This window comes from Elgaria multicarinata, chromosome 2 (genome assembly GCF_023053635.1).
Source record: "Elgaria multicarinata webbii isolate HBS135686 ecotype San Diego chromosome 2, rElgMul1.1.pri, whole genome shotgun sequence".
NCBI lineage: Eukaryota > Metazoa > Chordata > Lepidosauria > Squamata > Anguidae > Elgaria > Elgaria multicarinata.
In genome coordinates, this window is record NC_086172.1 from 87,342,118 (window position 1) to 87,369,829 (window position 27,712).

The 27,712-nt window shown below is 42.8% G+C and overlaps 1 protein-coding gene across 1 annotated transcript in view; it reads left to right on the forward strand.

The window, feature by feature from the left end:
• Positions 1-27,712, forward strand: part of TSPAN4 (tetraspanin 4) — a 232,412-nt gene that overhangs the window by 157,736 nt on the left and 46,964 nt on the right. Inside the window, exon 3 of the mRNA XM_063117103.1 lies at positions 11,895-11,969. Within this exon, the coding sequence (XP_062973173.1) occupies positions 11,895-11,969 (75 nt within the window). The remainder of the gene's footprint in view (positions 1-11,894; positions 11,970-27,712) is intronic.

A 27,712-nucleotide genomic window follows, 5' to 3' on the forward strand; every position in this document is an offset into this window, starting at 1 on the left:
CTCATTGCGATCCTGCCCGATCACTGAGGTCGTCAGAAGGCATGCTCCTGGTGGTTCCACGTGGACCTGTGGCCTGGTTGGAATCCACCAAGAGAAAAGCCTTTAGTGCAGTGGCCCCTTCTCTGTGAATCTGCCCCTGGAGGTCGGGCAGGCACCAACACTAGGCTGCTTCCAGCACCTCCTGAAAACAACTCTGTTTCGAGAAGCCTTCCCCAACTGACTAGCCACTGTTTCTCTGGTTCCTTTGTTTTTAAATTAAACAATTTTCATTTGTTTTTTTATCTTCTTTCTTTTACTGTTTTTACCTATGTTCACCGCTCTGGAAACTGTGTTAGACAATTGGGCGGTATATAAATATTGTAAATAATAATAATAAATAATAATATAATAAACCACTTCAGACTGCAGGTGGGGATTGCAATCATGAATTAATGCTCCTTCATAATCATTATTGTCCTTGCACATAGAAACTTTGAACACCAATAAGAAGGCTTCCTTAGTGTGCTTAGAATTGCACTGTAACTTAATAGCCTTCTCCCTATCATCTAGTTTTCTATGTGCAGGACATGGAAAACTGTTCATATGGATGAGCAGTCTATCATGTGAGTCCCCACTTGCAGTCTGAAGTGATACATTCTAGACACAGGTTTACATGCTATACTATTTCTAACTAGTAGGACAGTGACTTGCTATGAACTCAGTCATTTATTTCTAAAAGATTGGTCATCCTTAGAATAGCTTCAGTAACAAATTTGAAATTTGCATGGATCCTTACTCTAGAGTAGGGATCTAGAGTAAGATACTCCTAAATACTCTGAGCATGGAACTGTCTTCCTCGTGAGCTCTGCCCCTCTCTCCCTGTTCTGCTCACCCTAGATGAGTTGTAGAACAAAAGTTATACCAATTTTTACAAATTGGGGCAGCTTTTCATAAAATTGTTCAATTTGCAAACCTTACTCTGAACCCAATATTTAATATTTTATAGGACTTTGAACTTGTCAGCACAGAATGTTATGTCTGGATGTAGGACAGGTACGGCTAATATAATACAGCATAGAAGGCCTAAGGAAATGTCACAATAGCAACGTCAACAACAACTGGTAAAGAAAATGTGGAGAAAATTGTGCAAAGAGGCCATTTATTTCTAGGAGTAAGAAAAGAAAAATCTCAGAACTTTTCTGAGAAAAACGTCTTCTGAGAAATGTTGGGTTAGACCAAGTTATCATTTTTCAGGGCTCAATACTTTCCTCAGGATCTCCCAAATCTTAAATTTCTGAGGAGTTTAAATGCAGATGCTTATAATACTGCTAGTTTTTGAAAGCTTTGTAGGAGGTGTGAGGGTGGCTTTGTTGTGTCCTGCTCTGGAGAGGACCTGGGGCTAGGGATATAGCAAAATCTGTCCTCCAGTTTCCATCTTTCTGCCTCATCCTCCAGACATTTTATAATTTTTTCTCAATTTCTTTTAGTGGCGTTTTTTTAGCTTACCTACCCGCTGCGAATTAGCCAAGGGTGCTTTGTGTCCCCGTTCCCCCCCCCCCCATTCTATTACACATAACTCCATTGCTTGGCAGCCTCCCAGGCTGTCTGTGCTTTCTGATCTGAAAAAACTCTATGAGAGGAATAACCTCATGATCCCACAGCTTTAAATGAAGGGTGGTAACCTAAGGAGGCTGCATGCCGCCATTTCATAAATAAGGTAAGCACAAAGACCCTGAACCCAACCCATGAGAATTTATCTGAAATTTTCTTCTCCTTTCAATTTCTTTTCAAAAACAATTTATTTTCTATCAAATTGAATGAGAATGGTCAGGAAAAAATGGGGAAATGTTCAGAATAGCACTAAAATGAACTGCATCCTTTCCCTCAGTTTTCTCCTCCAGATACCATCTTAGATACTGAAAATTTCTGTGGTAAAATATGTCTCACTGCAGTGTAAAAATAATCTTCTTTATGAGTTTCTGTGTCAATGCTTTGCATTGGGATTGTGTTGTCTCAAGGCATAAATCTTTCTTATATCAGCAGTCTGCAGTCCCACTGAACCATTGCAAACTCATTTTTATTCTCCATTTTTATCAGTTGAGTTAGGAACCTCTCTTAGAAGCAAGTTGCAAGAATTTTTAATGTTCTGTACCCTATATAGTCTTCATTGCCCTTTGGCCACTCCGGTTACTGTTATACCTTGCACAGAAAGGCTGGTTGGAGCTCTGAGATTCCATATTTCCATGTTTGATCATAACAAACATAAAACTGTTTCTAAACATGGATGTTAGGGTAATGATCAGTGATAGTGGTTTGGATTTAGTTATTCAATACATGCAAAGCTGGCTTATACCAATTCAGATGATTTGGTCATCTAATCTAGAAGTGTGTCTGACCATCTGAGAATCCTTTTAACTTTTTATTTGGATCTTCTCCATGGAAACCACACATTCTGACCTATGGCCATTCTAGTAAATTATATGACTCTTCATAGAATCGTATTCCATATGCAGAATCATGCTAAGAAACACAGAGAAGAACCAAGGCTCAAATGTTTTGTTTAGAACAACTGCAGCACTGTGGGGAAGGCAGAGTGAAATCTTTGTTTCCATTCTTAACATGTAAAATCATGGCAGAAGTGTAGGAGAAAGATATACCAGTGGTTAACTTGCAAATCTATTGGCACATGTTATTCTTCAGTGTCAGTATGCTTGGAAAATTCATGCTATCTTTCTTAGGCCTTTGCTAGACCAGGCTATATCCCAGGGTGATACCCGGGATCGTCCTTGTGCATCCAGATGATGCACAGGGGATCCCGGGCTCAGGCAGGGATCAACCTTCCCTGGCCCCGGGACATAGCCTACCCCTTCAAGCCCGCTTTTTCCCACTGTCTCAGGTTGAGCCTGAGATAGCGAGCGTGTGGCCCATTTTCCCAGCTCCGTGCAATTATTCGCGCGTAACCGGGAGCTGCGCATGGGGCGCAGTGCTCCTTAGGAGTGCTGCGCCCATCAGGGGCAGGGTGGGGGGAGCGGGGAAACCCAATTTTTAAAAAAACAGCCTTACCTTGGCACATGAGCATTCGTGCATGTCGTCCCCTTTAAAAGTAAAAAAAATGGCGGGCGCGATGGCTCTCTTCGTGAGGTCGCCTCGCCTGATGTGTCAATGAGGGTGACATCCCACAATACTTGCATCGCAGGGACTCCCCTCGTCCATTGCGGATTTACTGGTAGGTCTAGCAAAGGCCTTAGTTTCAGTTTCACCATTTGTAATGCGGGATGAATTATACTCACGTTAAAAATATATATACATTTTTAAAAGACATGATGTGAGAGATTAAGGGAATACAACCGTATGTTTTCTTTGACCTTTAGCCCACAACTGACGTGCTGCATAGCAAAGTGTCAGCCTGCAATCACCCACCATCTCCTTTTCCTAACAATATCTCTGAACCCAATGTGTGACCCAGAGGGATTCATGAGAAATGAAGATGACAGGGGCTGGAGGCCCTCACTTTGCTTTGAAGTGATTGCAGCTGCTTGTAAGGAAAATAATAATAATTAAAAATGGACAGGGTAGGGCAACACGTTAGAAGACAATCAAGATTTCTTGGGGCACGCTGGTAACTAGGGATATTATATTGCATGTCTCTGACATAAGAAACTCTCTATTTTCTTTCAGTTTGGAGTGGCTACCAAACCAGGTGTAGTGGTATGACAGAAGATTCCTAGATATTTTACTATAATTCCTGGGAATTTTGTTCTATTTTTCCTTATCTATGTCAGTGACAGAATAGATTATAAACAAGGGATAGGCTAGTAATAGGAAGAGAGAGCACTTGTCTTCAGTAATTCTAAAGCAATTTTGCAGATATTCTTTGCCACTAGCTCTTCTGCAGGATAAAATAATTTGTCTTCCTTCTGCTGTGCTGCAATTGCAGACCTGCAAAATACTTAGGCTGCAATCCTATAGCTACTTCCTGGGGAGTGCCCCCCATTAAACTCAGTGGTATGTATTTCTGCATAAACACGTATAGGATTCCAATGTTAGGCTAGTACCAGTTGTGGATAGTAACAACGTGAAGGTCGCTTTGGTGAATTGGTGGTTATGATCCAGAACTGGCAATATGCTCCACTGTTAAGCTTAAACTTCAGCCAAGAGGAATTGAAGATATATCTTAATTTAAGCTTCTTGGGGACAAATGTAATAAAGTTGGAGAATACGGTGGTAGTGGTGGAAAATTATGTTTCTTCCCTCCAGTCCGTCTGCTCTTTATTTTAGCATGGAAACTCAGAGGTTGAAAGGTTTGGCATTGATTCAGTCAGGTAAGAAATAAAAAGTCCTGATAAGATTTTAGCCAAAAGGATTTTGCAATAAAGTTTGAAATTGAGTGACTGAAGATAAAGGTACAGTAGATTTTAACTTGTAGGAATAGTTTTCAATCAAGCCATAGCTCCATGATTCAGTGACACTGCTGTATATGAGTGTGCCTCCATCTGTGTGTGTTTGCCTGCAGTGGAGGAACAGGATAGTGCCTACTTTTATTTATTTATTTATTTATTTATTTATTACATTTCTATACCGCCCAATAGCCGAAGCTCTCTGGGCGGTTCACAAAAATTAAAACCACAATAAAACACCCAACAGGTTAAAACTACTTTGACAAAACCTTACTTTTCTTTAGACCCTGCCTCAATGAAACTCAGTTTAAGGAATCGCCTAGAAGTGTAGTGATGGGACATTATCTAAAGTCTACTTCTAGCATTAGATGGAGGTGAAAGCATGGTAGAACATCCCTTTACTAACCACCTGTGTTTTGGGTACTCTGGTTATCTCTGCTGCCCTTTGTTGTTAAACATTATTGTTCCCTTTTGCTGGAGATGGAATGAATGCATTGAGAGGGACGGATAGCGTTTCCCAAAAGTAGTTCAGCCTCCAGTTACTTTTTGTGATCCAGATGCAGTTAATAACTCTATTGGCTTTTACAATTCACTCCTGCACATCCACGTGCAATCTTTATATAAACATTTCTACTTTTTGTATAGTTTTTTCTGTTTTTATATGTGCCACTTTTCAGCCTTATGGACCTCCAAGTGGCTTACAACAACAACAACAACTTGCATAAAATAACAACATAATTTTAAACATCTGTAGCACACATGTGTGTTCACTCACACGCACATGCACGCAAGATCTATGATGCACAAAAGAAAAATCACTGCTGAGAATTCAAAAACTCCTGGCGGAACAAATGAGTTTTAATGAAATGCCTACTGAATGGCTTTGAATGGTAATGCGTTGCTGAAGCTTGCTCTAATTCCCCTGTCCTTTGAGAGATCCCCGACAGATTAAGAAAGTTTGTTGTAATTAATTTACAGCTGAATTCTTTGCATGTTTACTCAGAAATAAATATTTCTCTCTGTTTAAGAACATCTAGCTCTAGTTGCCTTCTCTCCTTTCTTTTTTCTGGTCATTAATAGCAATCTTATCTCTCTAAATCAGGGGTGGAGAACTCCTTTCAGCCTGGAGGCCCAATTCAATTCTGAAGACGTTTCAAGCGTGGGCGGGGCTGAAGGCAAAGTGGGGAGCAGGGCCAAAATAAGAAACATAGCAGCATCTTTTTAGCTTCAAGCTCTACCTGCCAGTAAACCGCTCAGAGGGCTTCGACTATGGGGCGGTATATACATTTAATAAATAAACAAACTAATCTACACCAAGCAGGACATTGCACTATGAAAGCGGTATATTAAAGGCAGGAGCCACACCAAGCAGGATATAGCACTATGAAAGCGATATGAAAGCAGTAGATGGTATGTGTCAATGGGCCCCAACAGTTGCCAATGCACTTCAGTACCACTATAAGGCAGTAGTGTGGCTCCTTCCTTTTATACACCACGTTTATAGTGCAATATCCTACTTGGTGTAGATTAGGCCTTAGACAAAGCATTTCAGCCTTTTAGAATGGGTGGGTGGGTGCAGTGCATAGGGCCCCGGAGAAGGAGGCTTGGTCATTTAGGAACTCCACAGGGCCAGATTGGAACCCCAGGAGGACGGGATTTGGCTCTAAATCCAAGGTATTTCAAGAATATAATATTGGGAATAGGAAACAAATGACTTTCATAAATGTAGTCAGATATGCTGTGGGTTAGGTAGGTCACAGAGCTATCCAGTGTCTAGACTGGAGACTGACTGCAGTTCTGCACTTCCATGCCATGGAGAAAACCACATGTGACAGCTGCTGACATTTTTGTTTTTCTGCTACAGCTCCTTGCACAGCTGAATCTGTAAGCTGGCTTCCAGTTTAAAATTGGCTTGCTTGTTGAGCGATGTAAGTGGTTGTGGTAGAAGCTTCAAATACACTTCTGGCAGCATGCGCAGTTCTCTCCTAACATGCATACATGGTTTTGTAGGATCTCAGACTGAAATCAGTGGGACTTATTTCAGGCCCATAGTTGGCCTAACAGTTCAGGAGTGCCAAAGGAGTACTGTGGCAGTTCATCTGGTTTGCAAGCCTTTTAAAGACAGCATTGTAAACTACATTGTAAAAGAAAAGGGGGGGCAGAGAAAATATAGGTGGGGAAGGACTCCCCCTAGCCCACCCCTGGCTACAGCCCAAGTTACTTCCCAGCATAGGCGTGCGCAGCACATTTCATTAGGGGGTTCAGCCAGGGGTTGGTTTTTTTAAGGTAAACATTGATTAAATATATAGTAATAAAGGACTTTTTTCCATTCATCAAACAAACAAAATAAACGAAAACTGAAGTAAACTGTATTTTTTTTAATTAACAAGTAATCTGTACTTTAAAAATACACATTTTAAAATGGAGACTCTGAATACTGTTTTTTGCTGTAGTGATAACCAGGCATATATAAAGATATAGTCAATTTTCACCATCTTTAAATTTAATCAGATAATGACCTAATCCAAACTTACTAAAACAGATTCACATTTAAAACAGTTTCTATCACATTAACAACAATGAGTGTCATCTTAAGTTCCAGCACCATACATAGAATACACCATACATCAAATGCCCTAATAATGATTTTAAAAGATTGCCCTGTGTGCTGCTGAGCAAAGAATTTGGAATGAGGTCCAGGAGAGAGACTTCTGGGGTGAATATAGTGAGGACGAGGGGTGGCTGCGAGCCTAGCATAAGAGAGGGCTGGCTGGAAAGATTTGGAAAACTTGGGGGAGTGTAGGAGATCTGGAACTAGGGGCATCTCTGGAAGGCCGCGAAGGGGCTATTGGCAGAAGACAGGAGATGAAGGAGAAAAGAGAGGATGGGAAACCGTCACAAGGGCACATCAGTCTTCTTTACTGATCAATTGTAAGCCGCTCCGGGAGACTTTTAGGCTGAGGTGCGGGATAAAAATACTCTAAATAAAATAAGGGCAAAAGAAGAGGATTGGCGTAGGGGGAGCCCTGGGGAAAGAAGAGAGAGAAATGCCCCTATGTGTGGGGCTAGAAGAGGGAGAGAGGGTGCAGACAGGAGAGGTATGAGTGTCCCGGAGGGGAAAGGAAACAGAGGTAATGTTTAGCCTTGAGGAGAAGCCTGAGGGGAGACATGATAGCACTCTTCAAATACTTGAAAGATTGACACACACAGGAGGGCCAGGATCTCTTCTCGATCATCCCAGAGTGCAGGACACGGAATAATGGGCTCAAGTTACAGGAAGTCAGATTCCAGCTGGACATCAGGAAAAACCTCCTGACTGTTAGAGCAGTATGACAGTAGAACCAGTTACCTAGGAAGGTTGTGGGCTCTCCCACACTAGAGGCATTCAAGAAGCAGCTGGACAACCACCTGTCAGAGATGCTTTAAGGTGGATTCCTGCATTGAGCAGGACTTGATGGCCTTATAGACCTCTTCCAACTCTATTATTCTATGATTCTATGAAAACAGTAGTGTAGATCCTGCCTGAGACACCTGGGCCCTGTACACCTAGGAAACCCAATGCATATTGTTCAGTATCTAAATTATAGCCAGCTCTTGCCAGGGCTGGTCCAAGACATTTTGCTGCCCAAAGCGGAATAGCAAATGACATGACCCCCCACCCCACCCCTAAACTCACAGTGCCAAGCCAGTAAAGTCATTTTGGCACTTGAGGCCAGTGGACAACAGCTTATTATGCCATAATAAAGTTGTGAGTCTTCCAGATCTCACAGGATACTTTACAGCTTTTAAACACAAAAGAAGAAGAGGACTATACCACAACCTGGCCTTGTGGGTCATGTAACCAGCAAGTCCAGTCCAGAAAGGAAATCCAGACACAAGCAATTCAAGCCAAACCACACCACATACCCACATACTGTATAAGAAGTCCTACAATTCTCAGCATACCCCAGCCAGCCATGCTGGCTAGGGGATTCTAGGAGTTGAAGGACTTTTTTCTGTCTAAACATGCATAAAATTGTGCCTTTAACTTATCATGTCACACTAACAGGAATACAGGAATCAAATAGGATTTCCTTCTTCAGTGGGACACACTTACTTAGGAGTAAGTACCATTTTGTTATAGGAAAGGATAATATATTTTTAATTAAAATTTAAAAATAACTATCACCTGGTACAGAGTTTTCCTATGGAAGACCTGGCTGGTTCACTGTTGTAATTATTTGATTGGGACTGAAGTAGAAGGGCACTAATTTTGCTGTACTTATTGTCTTTAACTATGGTTAAATATCCCAGTGTGGGATGTACTTACTGTCTTTAAATATGGTTAAATATCCCACAGTTACCTTGCTATTCTATTTCTACAATTCTTTTTCTCCTGTCCTTTCTTCATCCTCTCTTCATTTTCAGGCTGCATCCGGTGCACATTTACCTCAGAGTAAGTTTTATTGATCTCAGTGGGGCTTACTTCTGAGTAGACATACATAGGATTGTGCTGCAGCTCTGTTTTAAAGTGACACAAGAGACACACATACCATATTTACCAAAAGAATGGCTTGAAAAATAAATATTGTAGAGCTAGGAACAGTGTAGGCCCCTGACTGTAAGCCCCACCGCTGGCCGGCCTTCTCCCCCTCACCTCCTTCGCACGTGGTGCTCTTCTCTTCCTCCTCGTTGCTGCTGCCAGCTCTCCTCTGTGAGGAGAGCTGGCAGCAGGTCTCTTCCAGTGGTCTCTGTGAATTGGAAATAGGAGAGCAGCCCTTCTCCCCGAACATCTGTCTTTGCCCCTGAAGGAACGCGCCTGCCTGACGAGTGAATTGCGGAAAGCGCGGCAGCCCCTCGCCCGCCGGCCACTCTCCCTGCTCTGGCCCTTCGCAGGGAAAGAGAAAGGCGGAAGGAGGTAACTGGGGAAAGCAGCGGAGAAACGCACCCACAAAGGTCTCCGCTCCGCAGGGAAGCCCAAACGGCACTTACTGGCCCCGCCATACACCTAGCCAGGCCCCGCCCCCGCCAGGCCCAGCAGCAGGAACCGCAGCTGCGGCCACAACGAGGCGCGGAGCCGGAGGAGGAGCAGGAACCGGAGTGGGGTGGGCGCAGCCGCTGGAGGCTTCTGACGGGCGGCACTGCACATTTCCCTCTGACCCGTCTCCAGAGTGACGGCGCCTGGCTCGGCCCGCAGCGGCCTCAGAGGGGGTTCAGCAAGGACGGGGCAAACATGGCGGCGGCGGCACATTAGGGGGTTCAATGGAACCCTCTGCATCCCCTGTGCGCACGCCAATGCTTCCCAGTAACCATGATCAAGTTGCAAATTCATAATTGCATGTAGTTTCCAACCTATCATCCATCTTAGCATCCTGACATGCTCTCCCCCCACTCCTCCCAATTCAGGTTTATACCATGTGTGGATTGGCTCTCCAAATCTCCCTTATGTTCAAACAGAGCTTAATGTTTTAGAAATTCACTACATGTTCCCTTTGTCATTTTTGAAGGAGCTCTTTCCCCCCCTTGTAGTTACACATGAACTTGCCTGTTATTGTCTTATCAGGATAGCAGGGGGAAACAATAACTGTGCTATTTTAATTCTGGGTTTGTTGTCTAATGCTGTGTTGAGGTTAATCATCAAGTTTTATTTTTATGGTGGTGAAATGGGCTTGCTTAGCAAAAGAAGCTCCCCAGAGAACAAGCAAAAAGACTAGATAGGCAGTAAAAGATCAAGAGAGCATTCCCTAAAGAACTGGGGTGAGAGGTGTGGACAGGAACAGCAGGAGTCAGCGAGACCCAAATATTAAATTCTGTTATATTCCTGAAAGTAAATTGTTAAATTAAGAATTTGATTATGTCACCTTTTCTTGTAACATCCCTTGTTGCTGAATGCAGCACAAAAAAAACTTCCCACTTTGTTACACATGTACCTCTTGAACAGCCTTGGAGAGAGGTTGAAGCCCTGAACCAGCAAAAATCCACATCCCGATTCTTGTTTCTTGATTCCTCGTATCCTGTTGTGGCAGGTTCAGTTTTCCTATACATGCTATTTTTCAGCACAATTTTAGCAAGCACGTCTACAAGAGACACCTTTTTACAGACCACAGACATTTTGCAGGAAATAATGAAAGCCAATATGGTACTGTGGTTAGTGTCAATGTAGACACTATGCTTCAAACCTCCATGTAACCATGAAGCTCTGGATGACCTTCGGAGGGCCATTACCCCACAGACTCACCTACCTCACAGGGTTCTTTTGAGGGTAAAAAGGTGGGGGGGAGCAGAGAATCATGCATGTTGACCTTGAGTAAAATGGAGGAAGGATTTTTAAAAGTAAGAAAACAAATGAATAAATAAAGTGACAGAGAATCAGATCAGCCGACAGAAAGCTCTGGTGTGTGGGCTGGTCCATGAAGTCACGAAGAGTCAGAAGCGACTGAACGAATAAACAACAACAGCCCCTTCTTAGCCATGAAGATATGGTTGTCTTAATTACTGTCATGAAACTTGTAAATGAAGTCTATGGTAAAGCTAATCATGAACTGTGGTAGTTGAGTGCACAATTAAATAGAGGAGGGCCACCCTCTCTCCAAAGCAAGATGCCCAAGTGTCACTGCAAAGTTGGATAATGGTATATCTATGGGGACAGGGGAGGAATGTGTTGCAATCCATGGAAAAATGCCAGGAATGTCTTAATCACTGAATTCATGCAAGCTTCTCCTTAGCTGCAGTGGTAGCAGGTCATTTGACTTTTAAAAACTTAAACCTTGGTTGTCCTTCTCAGTTCTTTGGCCTCTTTCCATATGAGCATCTTCCATTGGGCTAATATGAGATATTGTCTATGCCTTGGTGACTTTGTCATAGTTCTTGCCGAGGTCATTTGGGCTATACAGTCGATGCCAGCTTCAGGTTTTTGAGGGCCCTTGGGCAAGACACCCTCAAAGCCCCCCCCCTTCAGTGAGTCCACTTCCTCAACACCACTGTCAGCTGCTGCTATTGCTACAGGTCCTCTTTTTCATCATTGTTAACACTTGCTTGCTTGGCAGGCAGAGGGTCGGTGATCAATTAACCCATTGTCACCTTTGCTGTTTATCTTGGTGTTGTAAATATTGAATAGAGATATAAGGCAAGATGAAAGAATTGGAGGGTAATCCCTGCTCTTGATGCCAGCCCGGTCCTGTATACCAAATCAGAGTGCAGGTGGGGCTCACATGACTGAATACTTTTCCATTCAAAAACAGTCCCTCCTCATAGGGAATTGGTTGTCAAGAGGAAAGGTTCTAGCCTAGCCATCTACCTTGGCATGCTAGTTTTCTGTGTTCAGGGAGTTTTCTGATATGGGGGAATATTTTGTCATGTGAGTCCCAACTGCATCAGAAGTGGTTCCATCCAGACACATGTTTGCCTCCCGAGCAAGAACTAGGCTTGAAGAAGACAAGTTCTTTTATGCATGGAAGTATGTGTTGCACAACATCAGGAACATGAAACAGATTTTGATATTTCTGGGTTTTTGTTTCCCACCCCCTCTTCTCTTTTCAGTTTTTTATCATGCTGTTAATTATATTTGTGCTAGAGCTCACCGTCGTGATTCTCTTCTTCGTCTACACAGACAAGGTATGTCAAAAGTTTCCCTCCACCCTCTTCTCTCCCCTTCAGCAAATGTCTATGCCTCTTCCCTCAGAAATCAGTGATGAACCCTTTGCCTTGGTATGCATATCATGGTGTGTGTTTTTCAAGACATTCCCTTTCAGGAGTACTGCACTCTGAACACATAAATATTCTTCTGTGATGTGGCTTCACTCTTCATCTCTCTCTAGCTTACTTGCAATCCAAGGTCAGACATATTAGTAACACAATAGCTATTTAAATACAGAGAACTCTAATCAGGAGAGGCTGATGAAAAGTCGTGCACTAAAAGGCAGATAGTAATCACATTAAAATGTTCTTTATATGTGTTGCTGTGAAAGTTTCAAATTGGACATGGTAAGCATTCACTAGCAAATGTGAAATTGAGAAACTGGACATTGTTGCTATATGCACTTGTCAGGGATGACAATTTCTGATGTCTCCTGTATTGTTCATACTGCACAGCATTAATATTCAACAGAGAAGGCTACTTTGATGACACTCCCCAAGAGGATGGGCTTCTACTACCACACTCCTCAAACTAGCCCTACCTAGATACCTAAAAACAGGGTGGAGTCAGCCCTGCCACTCTAGCATTTTGTCCCAGTGTATTTCCTTCATCTTTTTAAAGCAATACTATCACTTCTTCTTTTTTCCCTTCTCATCTCCTGCTCCCAGCCCAGGCAGAGTACTTGTGTGTGTGTATGTGGCCGGGGGTGGGTGGGTGGATTGTTGACATCTCTTGCCAAGAGCAGAGGTTCAGCAAACACCCTGCCCTTGTCCCCAGCTTCCTAAAACCAGGCTGAAGAGGGGGCTACTTGTTTTGGGCAGCAAAAGCACACTGGCTGTAATCTATCCCCATCTATTGCTTATCCCATACTGTGGGTAACAAGATAACAATGTTTACATTTCATGTATGTGTGGGGTTTGGTATATGTGTGGATTGCTGTTGTTTTGTTGTTGCTGGTGGTCTTACTCTTCCTCAGCTAGCTCAGTTAGGAATTCTTATTTCACAACTAAAAGGTAGTGATTTGCCCAAGGTTTCCCTCATCCAAACCCAGTAGACTAGCCACTGTACCACAGTGGCCTGGTTCAGACAACACACTAAACCATGCTGCTTAACCACAAAATAAGCAGCATGGTTTAGTGTGTTGTCTAAACCAGGCCACTGACTGAGTTGTTAAAGTGTCAACGACTTCACTGCCCTGAAAGGGCAGTTTAAAACTATAACTGATGATGATGATGATGATGATGATGATGATGATATGTAAACCGTGTGCCTACCTAAAAGAGGTAGAGTATTAAAAATTCAGTCGCCATGCAAAATTATTTATGTTGTCAATGATAATTTTAAATTACTTATATGCTGTAATGGCTTATGAATCAGTTGTAGCCTCTTAAGAGAGAGGTTTATGCATAATGGAAGGCAGATTAATGAAAGGATCTGTACAGTGTGCAGCCGCGTTCCAGAAAAAGCTAACACCACACTTGGTATGCTAAGAAGGGGGAAAATGATGAAGAACATTATAATGTCATTATGTGAATCAATGTCTGTGTGCAGGAACTTACTGGGAGTAAAACAGAGTGATACCCCCCCTTCCCTGCCACCTACCATCACTGTAATCTCTGTAAAGGACAATGAAAATTATTAGAAGGGCGTGACTGAGAAAGTATTACAAATATCATTGAGATTGTTTGGGAAAATAACATGTTAAGAGATATGCTTATGACAGTGAAACCTTGCCACATTCAGAGCATGTGGCAGGGAGGGATGGGAGAGATTCATCCTGCCACTCCCCCACCCCCATCCCTCTGATTAGTTAGCTGAGTGAGTGGGGTGGTCTCCCATCTCAACAGAGCTACTGGTGGCTAGCCAGCCCGCCTGTCCTCCCTCCATCCCTCCCTCTGCCAATGATGGAGAACAGAACAGGCAGCCAGCAGGTGAGGTCTTGAATGATGAAATGCTCCCCCTAGAGGTCACAAATCAGGCTAGACTAGAACTCAGCCCCTCTTCCAGTGTGGTGACCTTGGGATCATCTGGAGAGTCCTTACCTTGGCCCTCCTGCGTACCTCTTTGTCAGCTGAATTAAACAGGTATCTAGCTACCCGCAGCACTAGATCCCCCCTAAGCTATAGCCGTAATTCACTAGCCGCCGCCACCTACTGAGTTATCAAAGCAGTTCTGTGCCAGAGGTTGGGAATGCATGCCTCGCCAGATGCTATTGGACTCCAACTACCATCAGCCCCAGCCAGCACAGGTGATGGTCAGAGGTAGTGGGTGTTGTAATCCAACAACATTCTAAACTGGCATAATTGGCAGGTAGGTCATATCTCACATGCTGCACAGAATCCATAGTAAGTGGCAATAGCTGAGCCAGGAATGAAAAGCCTATCTTTACCCTCCTGGCATAAAGTGCAATATAGACTCTGAGGAGCATAGTTGGCTAACTCTAGAGACAGTCCAGCACAGGCCATGCTTATATAGGCTAGTCTTCCCCAACCTGGTGCCCTTCAGATGTTTTGGACTTCAGTTTCCATCAGCCTTAATCAGCCTGGCCAGTAGTCAGAAATGCTGGGATTTGTAGTCCAAAACAACTTGAGGCACCAGGTTCAGAAGGGTGGTACAGATTTTTGTCTCTGAAACTGACCTACAGGCATGATGTGATTCAGGATTTTGGGTTGGGATGAAACAAAGGTAACCCTCTTTGCAATGTGTACTGTTCTCCCCAGGAAGGAAGGACGGAAGATAAGCAAGAATGCCAAGATAAAACAAAAGTCAGACACAGATGTACACATTGTATAAATTTCTACAGTTTCATGTTCTGAAGCTGAACTCACATTACACCTGACATCTAGTTTTCTGTGTATAAATATTGTTATTTTGGAATAAAGGAGCATAGAGTCATATGAGCACTAACTTACATACAACCTGAAGTGCTGTGATCCAGAAATAGATTTATCATCTTAGTGAGTACTAGGTGTGAATCTCATTCTAAAGCAGCCTTCCCCCAACCCGATGCACTCCAGATGTTTTGGACTTCAATTTCCATCAGCCCCAGCCAACATGGCAAATTGTCTAGAATGCTGGGAGTTGTAGTCCTAAGCATCCCCAGTTTGGGGAAGGCTGTTCTAAAGTATTCTGGAAGTTAGTGACTAGAGGGAATTTGTGGTACCCAGAATTATTCATATCAGAATATTGCTATCCCCACCTTCATCAAGGTTTGTGTTCCTTTCTGAATTGAAAACCTGTTTTTAAGGGTTTTAAGATTTACCTTAAAAGGAATCCAGTATCCTGATTTTCGCATTCCTGTAGCCATCTGCCTGCTGAGGAGGAGGAGAAAAGTATTGCTTGCTGTCTATTGTGAGGAATATAACTAAAAGAAGTCAACTTTGGTTCTGATCACCAATGCCTAGAATGTTATCACTTTCACATTCAAATCAATCAGTATTAGGTTTGCTTTCAAATAAATCTGTTTTCAGGCGAAACTGGATCTTTGCTTATTATGTAGCAAACAGCTACGTACGTTGTTTTCTCCTGAAATAATTACAGGAATGGGGAGGGGCAATTCTTACCAGGATGGCAGTGTGCAGGTTGATTATCTCTTCACTTCCTGACTGCAATCAGAGTCCCCCACACACGTTGGTGTGGCTAATATAGCTTTAGTAAAAAAAGGAAAAGAAAAGAAACGTTGGAAACGCTTTCTCCTAAGGTTCCTAGCCACATTGGGGGAGGTTCACTTCCATCATGGTGGAGAAATGAAGACATACACCTCTCCTCACCATATGCTGCCTTCCCAATAAAAATCCCACCTCCCCATGCAACTTTAGGTTGCCTATGTGTCCTCTTTCACAGAGGACAGTCTCCTATTTGGAGAGCTGCCAAAGGATTGTCCTCTGTGTTGAAGGCATCCTCTGTTTGAAGGGCTGTCCAGTTCAGGTCCAGTATAATGATCAGAAGGAAGAGGTGGGCCTTTTAAGATGCCCATCAACAGCACCTGGGCAGCAGACTGAGCAAGGCACACAGGTTACCTGGAGCTCCATCACATCAGCATTTTATCGCATTCTGTCCTGCCTGGTTTGCCGTTTTGAAACGCGATACTCACACGACATTGCGTCTGTCCTGCAGTCACTTCCCATCTTCCCCTCCATTTTCTGTCTTTTTCTAGGGTGGGGAAAGTGCCATTTATTTTCTCCATGTGAAATAAAAGCGCCCTTCTGTCCCTGTGTATTGTTGCTCTCGTGCTATTTTGTTTTTGTTGGTGACAAAAGAGGAGGGTGGGGTGGTTCTCCTACAGTTTCTGAGTCTGTCAGTCAAACAAATGGACTTGTGCTGAGCTAGTGGAACAGACTTTTGCTGCTCCAACTCCATCCTCATTGCCCACAGAAACGGCACTCAGCTGATTAAACACTGAATCAGTAAAACCCTAGACAACAAAACCAGAGCAAGGTGCTGGGGGGAGATGCCCATGTCTATCACCTGACAAGAACCAATGAACTGGAGGGGGAAAGAGAAGGGGCGGGGTGAGGCAGCACAATAGCAGAAGAGCAAACAAATGAAAAGAGTGTTCACTGGTACAGCGGTGATCATGAAAGGGACCTTCCAGGAAAAAAAGTAGGTGTGATGGAGCTCCTGGTCACAGCCTTCCACACTATGGTGAGGTGCACTGTACTTCTATTTAAATAATTCTGATATCTAAATGTGCAACTATACATAAGCATGAGTATCTTCAAATTATGTGCAAAAAAGGTGTCCTCTCTTTTGGATGATGCATGTCCTCTTAGTTGGTGATTCACAAGTGGCCACCCTAGTAATTATTTAACAAAAAACAAGATATATAGCTGATTGCTGGGTATGAAACAAACATCTGGTTTGGCCATCAGGGGGGCTTCTGCGTACTGAATGTATCAAGACATAAACAGGTGTCTGCGGCACCGTGAGGGGTCCTCTTGATTAGCTCTGTTACATGCAATCGTCCTTCATATAAAATTGAAATAATGATGGCTGCTTCTTGGCATTTGGGAAAGTTAAGCAGAAAATAGACCATTTTTCCAGACCATTTTATGTGAGACCATTTTTCTCACATAAAATACTTCTGATAATTTGGTCCCACTTCACAAATGAGAACTGACATCATTACCAAATTGACATTACTGGTGTGGGACCACTTTTTTTAAAGGATCCTCTCCATATAGATGCTGATAATTTCTGACACTCTAAAGGAAGGGGGACGTAGATGGAATTCTTGTCAGCCTTTGAGCCAAGATTAATGCACCTGAGCTCTGTACTTTAGTTACATGGATTCTAAAAATAAAACTACCTAACAAGTAAGAATACTGAGGCCTGCTGATTTGCAGTAACGTCACCTGTGGTTGATTTTGCTACTTCACCTCTTCATGGGAACCTCTCTTTTTAATCCCTCTTCTGCTGCCTCTGCAGAAACTGTGATAACCTAGATCTGCAGACTAAGAATACCTTCAGACAAATAGTGACATTAATATGTCTCTATTGCAAAGCAGACCAGTGCTATTGGAATCACCATAGCATATGTTTCAGCAGTGGCACTGGCATAAACTAGCAACAAGAACAAAACGTGCTCATGGTATGTTGTTAAGAGCTGGTTTGTTTATTTATTTATTATAATTTACAAGAGAGACTTTCTTCCTATGGCAAGGAGTATGAAAAGTTCTCAGGATCTTGCTGAAAGACTGTGTTGTTTGCATCCATTTCGTCTTCTTTTTCTATTGGGGAATCTTCCAAAGTATTTTTTAATTTTTCCTGAAGCAAGGGGATGCCTTTTACACTGAATCAGATTGATGTTCTTTTGTGTCCAGTTCCATCCATCATGATACTCAGTTCTTCTGGGTCATGTCTCTCTTACTTGAAATACATTAACTGGAAATTCTAGGAATCAAGTCTGGGGCTTCATGTATGCAAAACCTGTGTATGTTGTTCCTGAGTGAGCGAGTTCTCTGAAAAGAAAGATTGTCCATATAATTCATTCAGTCAGATTTCTTCAGAACTTTAGCTCTATTCAGGCGTTCCTAAGCAGCTTAGATTAAACACGCAAGGGGAGGGACCTCTTGCCCTGCTCATGTGTTTTCACTACAACTTTCTGAAGAGGGGAGCCTTCTGTATCTGTGGAAGCTCTCCATGCAATTTTGAACACTGATTCTCCTCTTCAGAAAGTCTCCCTCCACAACTAGAGTGCAATGGAAACGTGCAATGAGGGGGGTGGGAGTAGCATGCTGCTTCTCCTTGTGTATTTTGTCTAACCACTTTAGGAACACCTGAATAGGGGTTCTGTTATATAGCTATTTATACCTTCAGGTTGGGCAAAGCAAGTATTCTTTTCTGCTACATTACCTTCTCCTTGAAGCCTTCTTGAATTATGAGTTTCCAAGCAGAAACAAACCTTTCTATATGCTAGTCATCACAAGAATTAAAAGCTGTTCACCTCTTTGTTCTTACTCCACTGTTTTCCATTCTCTTACTCTCTGCTCTGCAGAAATTGGGCTTCTGCTGTCCCCTGTTGTCTCTTTTGTCCACTGCCTTCTCCATGTCTTCTGCTGTATTTTTCTTATTTCTGTAACAGGCCCTTCTCTCTTCACTAAGCAGCTTACCTGTCCACCTTCAACACTCCTCAATAACTTTTTTCCAGATAAAACTTTATCCTCTTCATCATATCATCTTGTCCACCACTACCCCTGACTCTACTGCGTGACCTAACTCCCACCCCATACCTGATTTTTCCATCTAAGATTGTAATTCCTGTCCCTTCTGAGTTTTGTGCAGCCCAATAGTTAAGAGAAACTATGTTCTAATACTTTTTTCCCCAAACTGAATTGCAGGTGTGTGATGCACAGTTTGTTTCATTCGTTGTACATAATCCCCCATAGTTTGTCCCCCATGACGTTAATGCGGAGCATGCCCCATGGTGACTGTGCCTAAGTATGTGTAACTGAAAGAGCACATATTCTTCCTATGTTTGCCCCCACCTCCACTTCCCTCTTTGCCCTGTTGTCTCCTCTGTATTGAATTATAGATTGTAAGTGGCTGTGGCAGATAGGTTGGCAGCCGCTGAAGGGGGAGAGGAGGAAATTTCAGGCATTTCAAGTGGAGAGTGGGGCAGAATGTTTGGGTGGGAGGAGGTAAATGCCGCAATGGAAGTGGCAGGAGGAGGGAATTTCAGGCATGGGGGAAGTAAGCATGGTGGGAAGGAAATACCAGTTGTGAGGAGGAGGTAATCCCTGTGGCGATGGGAATTTGGGGCAGGAGGGGATAAGTGTGGTGGCCAGTGTCCTTGGACACCTACTCAACATGAGAAATGTGCTCACACTCCCAAGAAGGTTGCCTACCTCAGTTGTACGCATTCCTGGGAAGGAGCTGTCATATCATACTCTGTAAGGCACCTATGTTCCTCCAAATGTTGTTGGACTCTATCTCCCATCAGCCCCAGCCAGAATGGCCAATGGCCAGAGATGATAGAAGCTGTAGACCAGCACCATCTGGAGGGCCACAGTTCTTCATCCCTGCTCTAAAGCATTGTGCAAATCATGATGATGATGATGATGAACCTTACACGAGAGATGGATTGTTTTTGCCTTGTTGTTCACAAATTCTCTGTATATATCTTTGGGGTGAAACGATTGAACAACGGTGCCTCTGTGCATATTTCAAAAAAGCATCACATGGGCTGGTGTGAATTAGAGAGAGAGAGAGATTAATTCCATACAGAGCATGTGTTTGCAGGGTGGGATTGTTGCCATTGCTATTCAGAGCTAGTGCACATATTATAGTTGTTTTCTCAAGTCCAGGTACTAAGTGCCGTAATTATAATAAAACAGCTAAAAACCGAAGCTTCACTCTACTCTCAGTCACTTTCACATTGATAGTTATTGTCTCCTAAAGTATATTTGTCTTGATTATATTGCAAAGAAAGTCCTGATTAAATCTTTCCTCAAGCCAGTCTTAACAAAATGTTTCCTTCTTATTTTTATTTATTTTATTATTGCATTTATATCCCGCCTTTTTTCCTCCAAGGAGCCCAAGGTGGCATACATAATCCTCCTCCTCTCCATTTTATCCTCACAACAACCACCTTGTGAGGTAGGTTGGGCTGAGAGTCTGTGACTGGCCCAAAGTCACCCAATGGGTTTCCATGGCCAAGTGGGGACTAGAACCTGGAACTCCCAACTCCCAGTTCAACGCTTTAACGACTACACCACACTGGCTTGTCAGTACGCCATGCCTCTACAGTTTTGTGCTCTAAGCACTCACCACCCTCAAACTATATGTAAGATGTTAAATTACTTTGTACATGGAATCATAACAAGGGAAAAGCTCAGTTTCTATGAATGTTGGGCACTATCGATTTCGTTGCAACAGCTAATTACCTTGTGCTAGGTTGCATAATCAACCTCTAGCACAGGGGTGGGCAATGCACAGATGCAGACCACATGACCATCCCCCAGTGCCCCTGGAAATAAACTGAAAAGCTTTTTTCACATCAAAATAGTGGCTCCAGAGTGTGTAAACAGCCAAATTTATCTTGTTTGCATCCTAATTTTGGCCCTTTGGGCACTCTAGCCACTATGGAGTGCCAGATGGGATAAATTTAGGTTGCAAAGAATCTAAATCTAGCCACTGTAGCACTCTATAATGTTATGCAACAAATCAGTGATTTCAGCCCTTTTTTTCTTTTCTTTTGGCCATCACACAGACTGTGGCTCATGGTGGGGGCCTGGAGTGAAAAAATGGCCCGAAGGCCTCCGGAGTTTCCCACCCCTGCTCTAATGCAATGCAAATAATGTTTGTTGGTATGACTGGTTTCCCCAGAAACCCATTGTAGCTGCAAACACTATTGACATTGTGTTAAAAGTTACTTATGCTAGCACAACGTAATTTATGTTAGTGATAGTGTTGAATTGGATACTGGCTGTATGTTCTGTTGGTGCCCAGTTGCAGCGTGGGATAAAAAACGTTGCTGCTTCCTTAAAGTTTTTGGAAATTCTAAATCGCTTCCTTCTCTTAGGGCCTTCATACATTATACAGGGTAAATCCAATGCACAAGCTGCACCCACTATTAGCTCCGAGATTAGTGTACCTGTTCAACACTCATGTTTGCCAGCGTGCATTTGCATTCACATGTTACATTGTGAGGCATACACTTTAAAATATGCACTTCCAAATGCATAATGTGCAAAGAGGGGCTGAGCGAATTCCAATTCTAAGAGAACAACACAATCTTTCCTACTGGAAAATCCATGTAACTTCAAGAGCACCTATCTTACGCTATCCTCCCTCACACTATTTCAAGTCTGTACTACCAGCCCTCCCCACTTGAAGGGCAAATGTAAGTATATCAAGGATTATTACAGGCACATTGTTTTTAGAGCGTTGGCTCTGTAAATAATGTGTCAGTAATAACTTATTCTGCCCTCCCATTTTTAACAACTGTATTTATATTTCTATTATGGATGCTCTCCCAACGGCAAAAATAAAGGCTAGATTTACTTGCTTTTTCAGCATTATATATCATTCCCCAATAGGCATATTTATTCAGGTGTCCTCAGTCTTCTGATTTATACATAGAATGGTGGTACTGCTATTTAACATTGCAGACTTGGAATGATTTTATTTTTATGTTTAAAAAAACAAGTCAACGGAATTTTCTTTTAAAATACAAAGGGTGAGAATCAGCAGGCTAGCTTTATCATAAAGATCATACATCTTATTGGGCACAATTTGCGGTTTCAAAGGTAAAATTTGCAAAGGAACTTGACAGAACTGAAAGTCCAATAAAAAAACACACACCACTTAGCACAAAACTAGATACTCTCTCAGCAAATGGATATTCCCACAAGATAATATGAGAACAGGAGGACTTATTGGGAAGAATGACAGAAGGAAGATTTGCTTCACCCTTCCTGTACCTGCCAATTATCCCCTACAAATGCCTCCCTCCTCACACATTCCTTTTCCTTCATCTGGGCTTACTTTCAGTCTCATATCCCGGCTGGGGAAAACATTAATTAAAAACTGTTGGGGGCATTGTCAGAGAAGAATCTGGACAGGAGAAGAATTAAGCAACTCCTCCTACCTGCTGATTCTTTCTTGTAAGTGCTTTATAATACACCTATGTTGCTATTACTAAGAGAATATGTAGTTGAAGACATTTGGTTCAGAGATAAAAGTGTAATGAAAAGTTCAGGGGGGATTCTTAACTCTTCCTGGCTCAAGTTAGCTTCAAGAATTGGAATACATATTCTCATACAGTTATCCCCACCCCACATTTCCAATTATTGGTAGATTTATGGGTTTTAAGGGGTTGGTTGGGGTAACATGTAAATATTGAATTTAGCATGTTGACATTCAGTATTGTTGTGTTGCTACAAAGAGTTAAGATTTTGGTTTGGTAAAGCCTCAGAATTGGGTTTCAAAAGCAATATTTCAAAGGATTCAGAATTCTAAAAGTTGGATTTTCCAGATTGCAAATACATGTGACCATTTAAGGTCTACACAGAGGTAGCTTTTGGATGGACAAAGCCACCTAGAGCTGGCTGGGGCGGATCTGGGATGAGGGAGTCAAGATGAGCATGGTCCCTTTGAGGACTGGCGCACAAGGACTGGCACAGGCAAGATACGGTAAAAACAGAGAGTGTGGGATTTGGCCTACAATTATTATTATTATTATTATTATTATTATTATTATTATTTATTTATATAGCACCATCAATGTACATGGTGCTGTACAGAGTAAAACAGTAAATAGCAAGACTCTGCCGCATAGGCTTACAATCTAAGACATTGGACAGGGCCGATCTTACAAATTGCTCAAGCCATGAGCCAGTAAAGAAGTGGAAGTAGTATATAGAACTGGCCAGGTCACTTGCTATGAACTGGGGCTTCTTGAGGCAACCTGATGAGCTACAGGAAGGTAAACAAGGAGCTAAGATGATGCAGGGTTGCTCTTCAATCATCAGCTGCTTTGCACTGCATTGGGCATCTGATGGGAGACAATAGAGGAGCCAGGGCTGGAGTGAGGTATCTGCCTCCAGCTACAGATGTTGGGAGGAGGGGAACAGCATCAAGATATTGGAAGGCAGCAACGTATAAACTACCATAATTGACCAATCCTGAGTACATAATAAAAGCCTCGTGTAGAGAAGCAGAGAGAGAATACATGTGCATATGAACACACATGGGCATTCACATGCAGAAGGTGTACACACACATAGATAAAAGCTGTATTCAGTAAATCAGATATTGAAATCCATAATTTTTATGCTTCAATCCATGGAGGCACATATCATCTGTCATCCAATAATAGTTTGGGGCAGGGAGATCACCTGTAAAAATCATGCCAATTGAAGAAAATCTCTTTTAATACTACTGGATCCAACTTTTACCAAATACTGTGGAAAAGCTGTGCGTGTGTGCGTGCACACACACAATTTCTCTGTGTGGATGGGTGGGTGGGAGGGAGTGACCTAGGGGAGGGGGTAGTGCCCATGGCACTTTATCAAAATTCCAGATGTGCCCACAGGTCCCAAAAGGTTTGGGAGCTCTGATCTGTCCATTGGTCAAATTGTACCTACATAAATGTGTGCCTTGTTGTAACAAGTCATGTGGTTCTGTTCTGTTCTGTTGAGATCAGTGCAATTTTTCAAGTGGGCTATTAAGAAATGTGCCCTTAGTGAAATCAAGAAATTAATTATGTTATTAATCAAGTGCTACATGAGGTGAATTATTTGGCTAATTCTTGTGATGGCATCAATTAATATTTTAAAATCAAGATTCCCTAACACTATATACAAACCAGAGAAGTAGAATCAATTTTGTTTCCCTAATTTATTAGGCCAAAAGTTAGATTTGGCATGTGCATAAAAAAGCCCAACACCCTATGCTATTATTAGGATGACAAAAAGAATGAGGTGTATGTATAGGAAGCTAGCATTGCTTAAATACAACAAATATGAAATAGACATATAAAATGCATTAGTACTCCCTTCTGGGATCCCCTGACCTTTGGTATTCAGGGCTTAATGGACTCTTGGAATAAAACACTCATGCATTAAAAAGACTCTCCTAAACAAAGGTTCAGTGTCATATCAAATGTTACAGTATCACATCCCAGAACTGATGCATCTGCTTGTTACAGGTAGGAAATCTACACTAGACACACATAGTCCAAGTTCATCTTTTTAAACTTCTTAAATTCTTCACCTGCTCTTTAGATGATCATCACCATCTAAAGTTTTGGAATTTGGTTTTATTTTACTGCCCATTTTTTTTCAGCCAGACCATTCCATAAGGAAAAAGCTACTCAATGACCGTGTTTGGATGACTGTGGGGGTGAAAGAAGCCATTGTGGCTTCTTTTCCCCACTCCCATGGATGCTGGGTGATCAACTGCAATTTGCGTAATTACATATGATGCAGCACAGGTTACTGTGTTGCTAAACCTGGCACAGTGTGTGGCAGGGGTGGCTTCTTAACCACACCACAACCCAGGACTTGTAGTAGGGGTCAAGTCATTGGTGAGAAGCCACCCTGCCACGCACTGCACCAGGTTCAGAAGACATGGCAACCGGCGCTCCATCATGGATAATTATGCAAATCACAGTCATGTGTGCAGCACAGGTGGGGGCAGGGGAAGGAGCCCCAATGACTTTTTTCACCCCTGCGATCATCCGAATGCAGCCATTAATTTCGTTCACATGACTGCAGGGTGGTTAATAATAGATGTCACAACATGCTGCACCAGAAAGGGTAATTATATAAATCCAGCTGGTATGCAGCCAGCATGTTCAGGTTGGTTAACGAGCTTCTGTAGATTTTATGAACCAGTCCATTGACATTACCTCAGTTGATCACTGAAGTGATGACGAGCCACTCTGGGAACCTCTCATGCCCAATCCTCAGCTCCTACTTGTGGCTAGGGGAAAATGTGCAAAAGATGTGGATTTCACCTTGGAAGTTAACAAGCATTTTATACCAGTACAGTGTCATTGTCTCTAGCTCCCAGTCCATTTCCAGGCCCAATTTCCAATGTTGGTTTTAACCTTGAAAGGCCTTCACAGCTTGGAGATATGTATTTGAAGGATTGCCTCTTGCCACATGTACCTACCTGGACCATGAGATCTTCATCCAGAGGGAGAGGCGGGTAACAAATAAATAAAATTATTATTATTATTATTATTATTATTATTATTATTATTATTATTATTATTATTATTATTCATCTGAGGCCATTCTTTGAAGGCCCAACCATGTGAGGTATGGCAGGTGGCAACAAGAGAAAGGGCATTTGCAGTAGTGCTCCCCACTACTGATGGAATAGCCTCCCCAGAGAAGTTGACCTGGCGCTTGCTGTAATATCTGTTCAGCACCAGGCAAAGAGCTTTCTATTTTCCTATTCCTTTTCAACCATGGAGCTATCAAAGTAGGGATTGGCAACTTCAGTGGTTGGGGGTGGTGGTTGCATTGTCCCTCCCCGCCCCCAGAACCCATTGCAGTCCACAGGGCTCCCTTGACACTGCTGCTGGAAGAGGCCGTAGGGTTGAATTCCCAGTGATTGTGGTGATGGGGAAATTGCTGGGAATCTGGAGGCACGGTGGTGATATCCAGTCAGGGCTGCAATCCACCCACTATCGGGCTACATATTGGCCACCCCTGTTTAAAAGTTTTACCCCTGTTGATATTTATTCTTTCTCTCCCATTTTCTTTTCTTTTAAATTTATTTTATTTTAAAATAATTTTTTCTTTTTTTAAAAAAAAAATCTTTTCTTTAAAATTAATTGGTGTTCTAAACGTTGTGTTTTGTTTTATTGCATTGTATTTGTTATTTGTTATTTTTACTGTGTGAGCCACCCAAAGAACTTCTTGTTACAGGAAGTTGTATAAACAATACAAACAAGAAGTAATTAGTAAAACAAAACAAGACATGGTGAGCAGTGGCTCATGGCGCGCTGTTGAATAATACACATGCCCTTAAACTGCTTCCAGCTACTTAAATCTGAAGCACTAGCGGGTATGGCGTCTGTTGAACTGGATTTGCTATGAATGAGCCAGATGCCCAGTCAGCAAAAGGTCAACAAGATAACAGTGATCATGAGCAGCACTGGGAGAGCCGAGTGCAGCATTTCTGGGAAGCAGACTTGCTTTCTTCCATTATTTATGAAGGCCCATGTTTCTAAGTCATAAAAGGCCATGGTCAGCTCTGTTTCTGGGTTGTGGTTGTTAGGGAGACTATAGTGTGTGTGTGCGTGTGTGTGCATGCACACCTATGTACAGTGTAGGCTGGTGTCTCCGGTTTCACTGTGGTTGTCAACTCTAAAGGAGCCATCCAAAGCACAGAAACCTATCTTCTAAATGGATTCAGCACCTTGGATAGCTCCTTTAGCATCCTGGCTAAAACCCAGAATGGATTCAGAGCTCCACAATATCCCAGTGGCCGTGGATTCAATTTGTGTTCCAGCTATAGCTCTCACCTTTTCCCTTATTTTATTTATTACATTATATACTGCCCCATAGCTGAAGTTCTCTGGGCCTTAACTCCTGTCACTCCCACTTGCATTTCTAGGAAGAGAGAAATAGCCTCCACTAAGGAACCAAGTGGCAGCACCCACAGATCACCTGGTAGCCACTGTTCCACAATCAGTATGGATGGGGCTTCATTTCTCATGGACCCCCAATTCAACACCTCACACAATCAGGATGGGGGGTTTGGTCAAGTTGGCTTTTGCTCAACTTGACAGATTTCCATGCTTACATTTGGGCCCTGCCTTGGTGGCGCCAGGTTGCCACTGTATTTAGGGAATCCCCACACTTTCTCTGCTGCGGGATGGCGGCAGCTAATCTTGATGCAGATCCCTAGCTCACACTCAGCTCCACTGGTTTGTTCACTGTTTCATACTCTTGCTCTCATCAGCCTCTTGAATTGGCTCCTCTCAGCAATTCCTTCTGCCTTTCCCTGGTTCTTCTAGCAACTACCATGCCCTGAATTCTCAGCCAGTACTCCTGAACCTTTGAAGTCTCTGGATCTAGCTGCCCATTCCTTCCTTATATTTTCCTATTCTCCTTACACCTCCTCCCAACGAGGTCCATCAGGGTCACATTAGAACCTGGAATTAATAACTCAAGAGGACTGTGAAGTGAATGCAGCTGAAGACTGCATGGTGGCTGTTGCACTTGCACCACTCCTAAATAAATTGGGTCTGGCTCCAAGGTAGACTAGGACATATGGAAAGGGGGCTTCACCAATTTGGGTCTCTCAACCCCACATAGCAAAATCAGCTTTTCAGTGGAGTGCCTCGTAGATCTAATCACCTGTTAGCTAAAGGGATGAAGAAAGGACAGACCTACACTGAGTCTTGTTCCACACCTAGAAGATGATAATCACAGAGGGGCTTCATTTTCATGGCATTTGGCCCCGAGTAGAGAGGTTGCTAGAAATTGTAATGACCTTTACACAGCTCAGTGTATGAATTTCTCCTGCTCATGGCTCCCAGTAGGGCTGTGCACGGACCTCCCGATCCGCTCTGGATCCCAATCTGCAACTTCCAGATTGGCTCAGCTCCGCCCCGCACCAATCCGCCTATGGTCTGCTCTGCTCCACAGCAGGGCTCTGGATCAGAGCTCCGTGTTCCCCCCCCCCCCATAGACTTGCATTGAAAATCAAATGCCTATAATTTTTTTGCTTTTAATGTTAGAAACCTCAAAAATGGCAC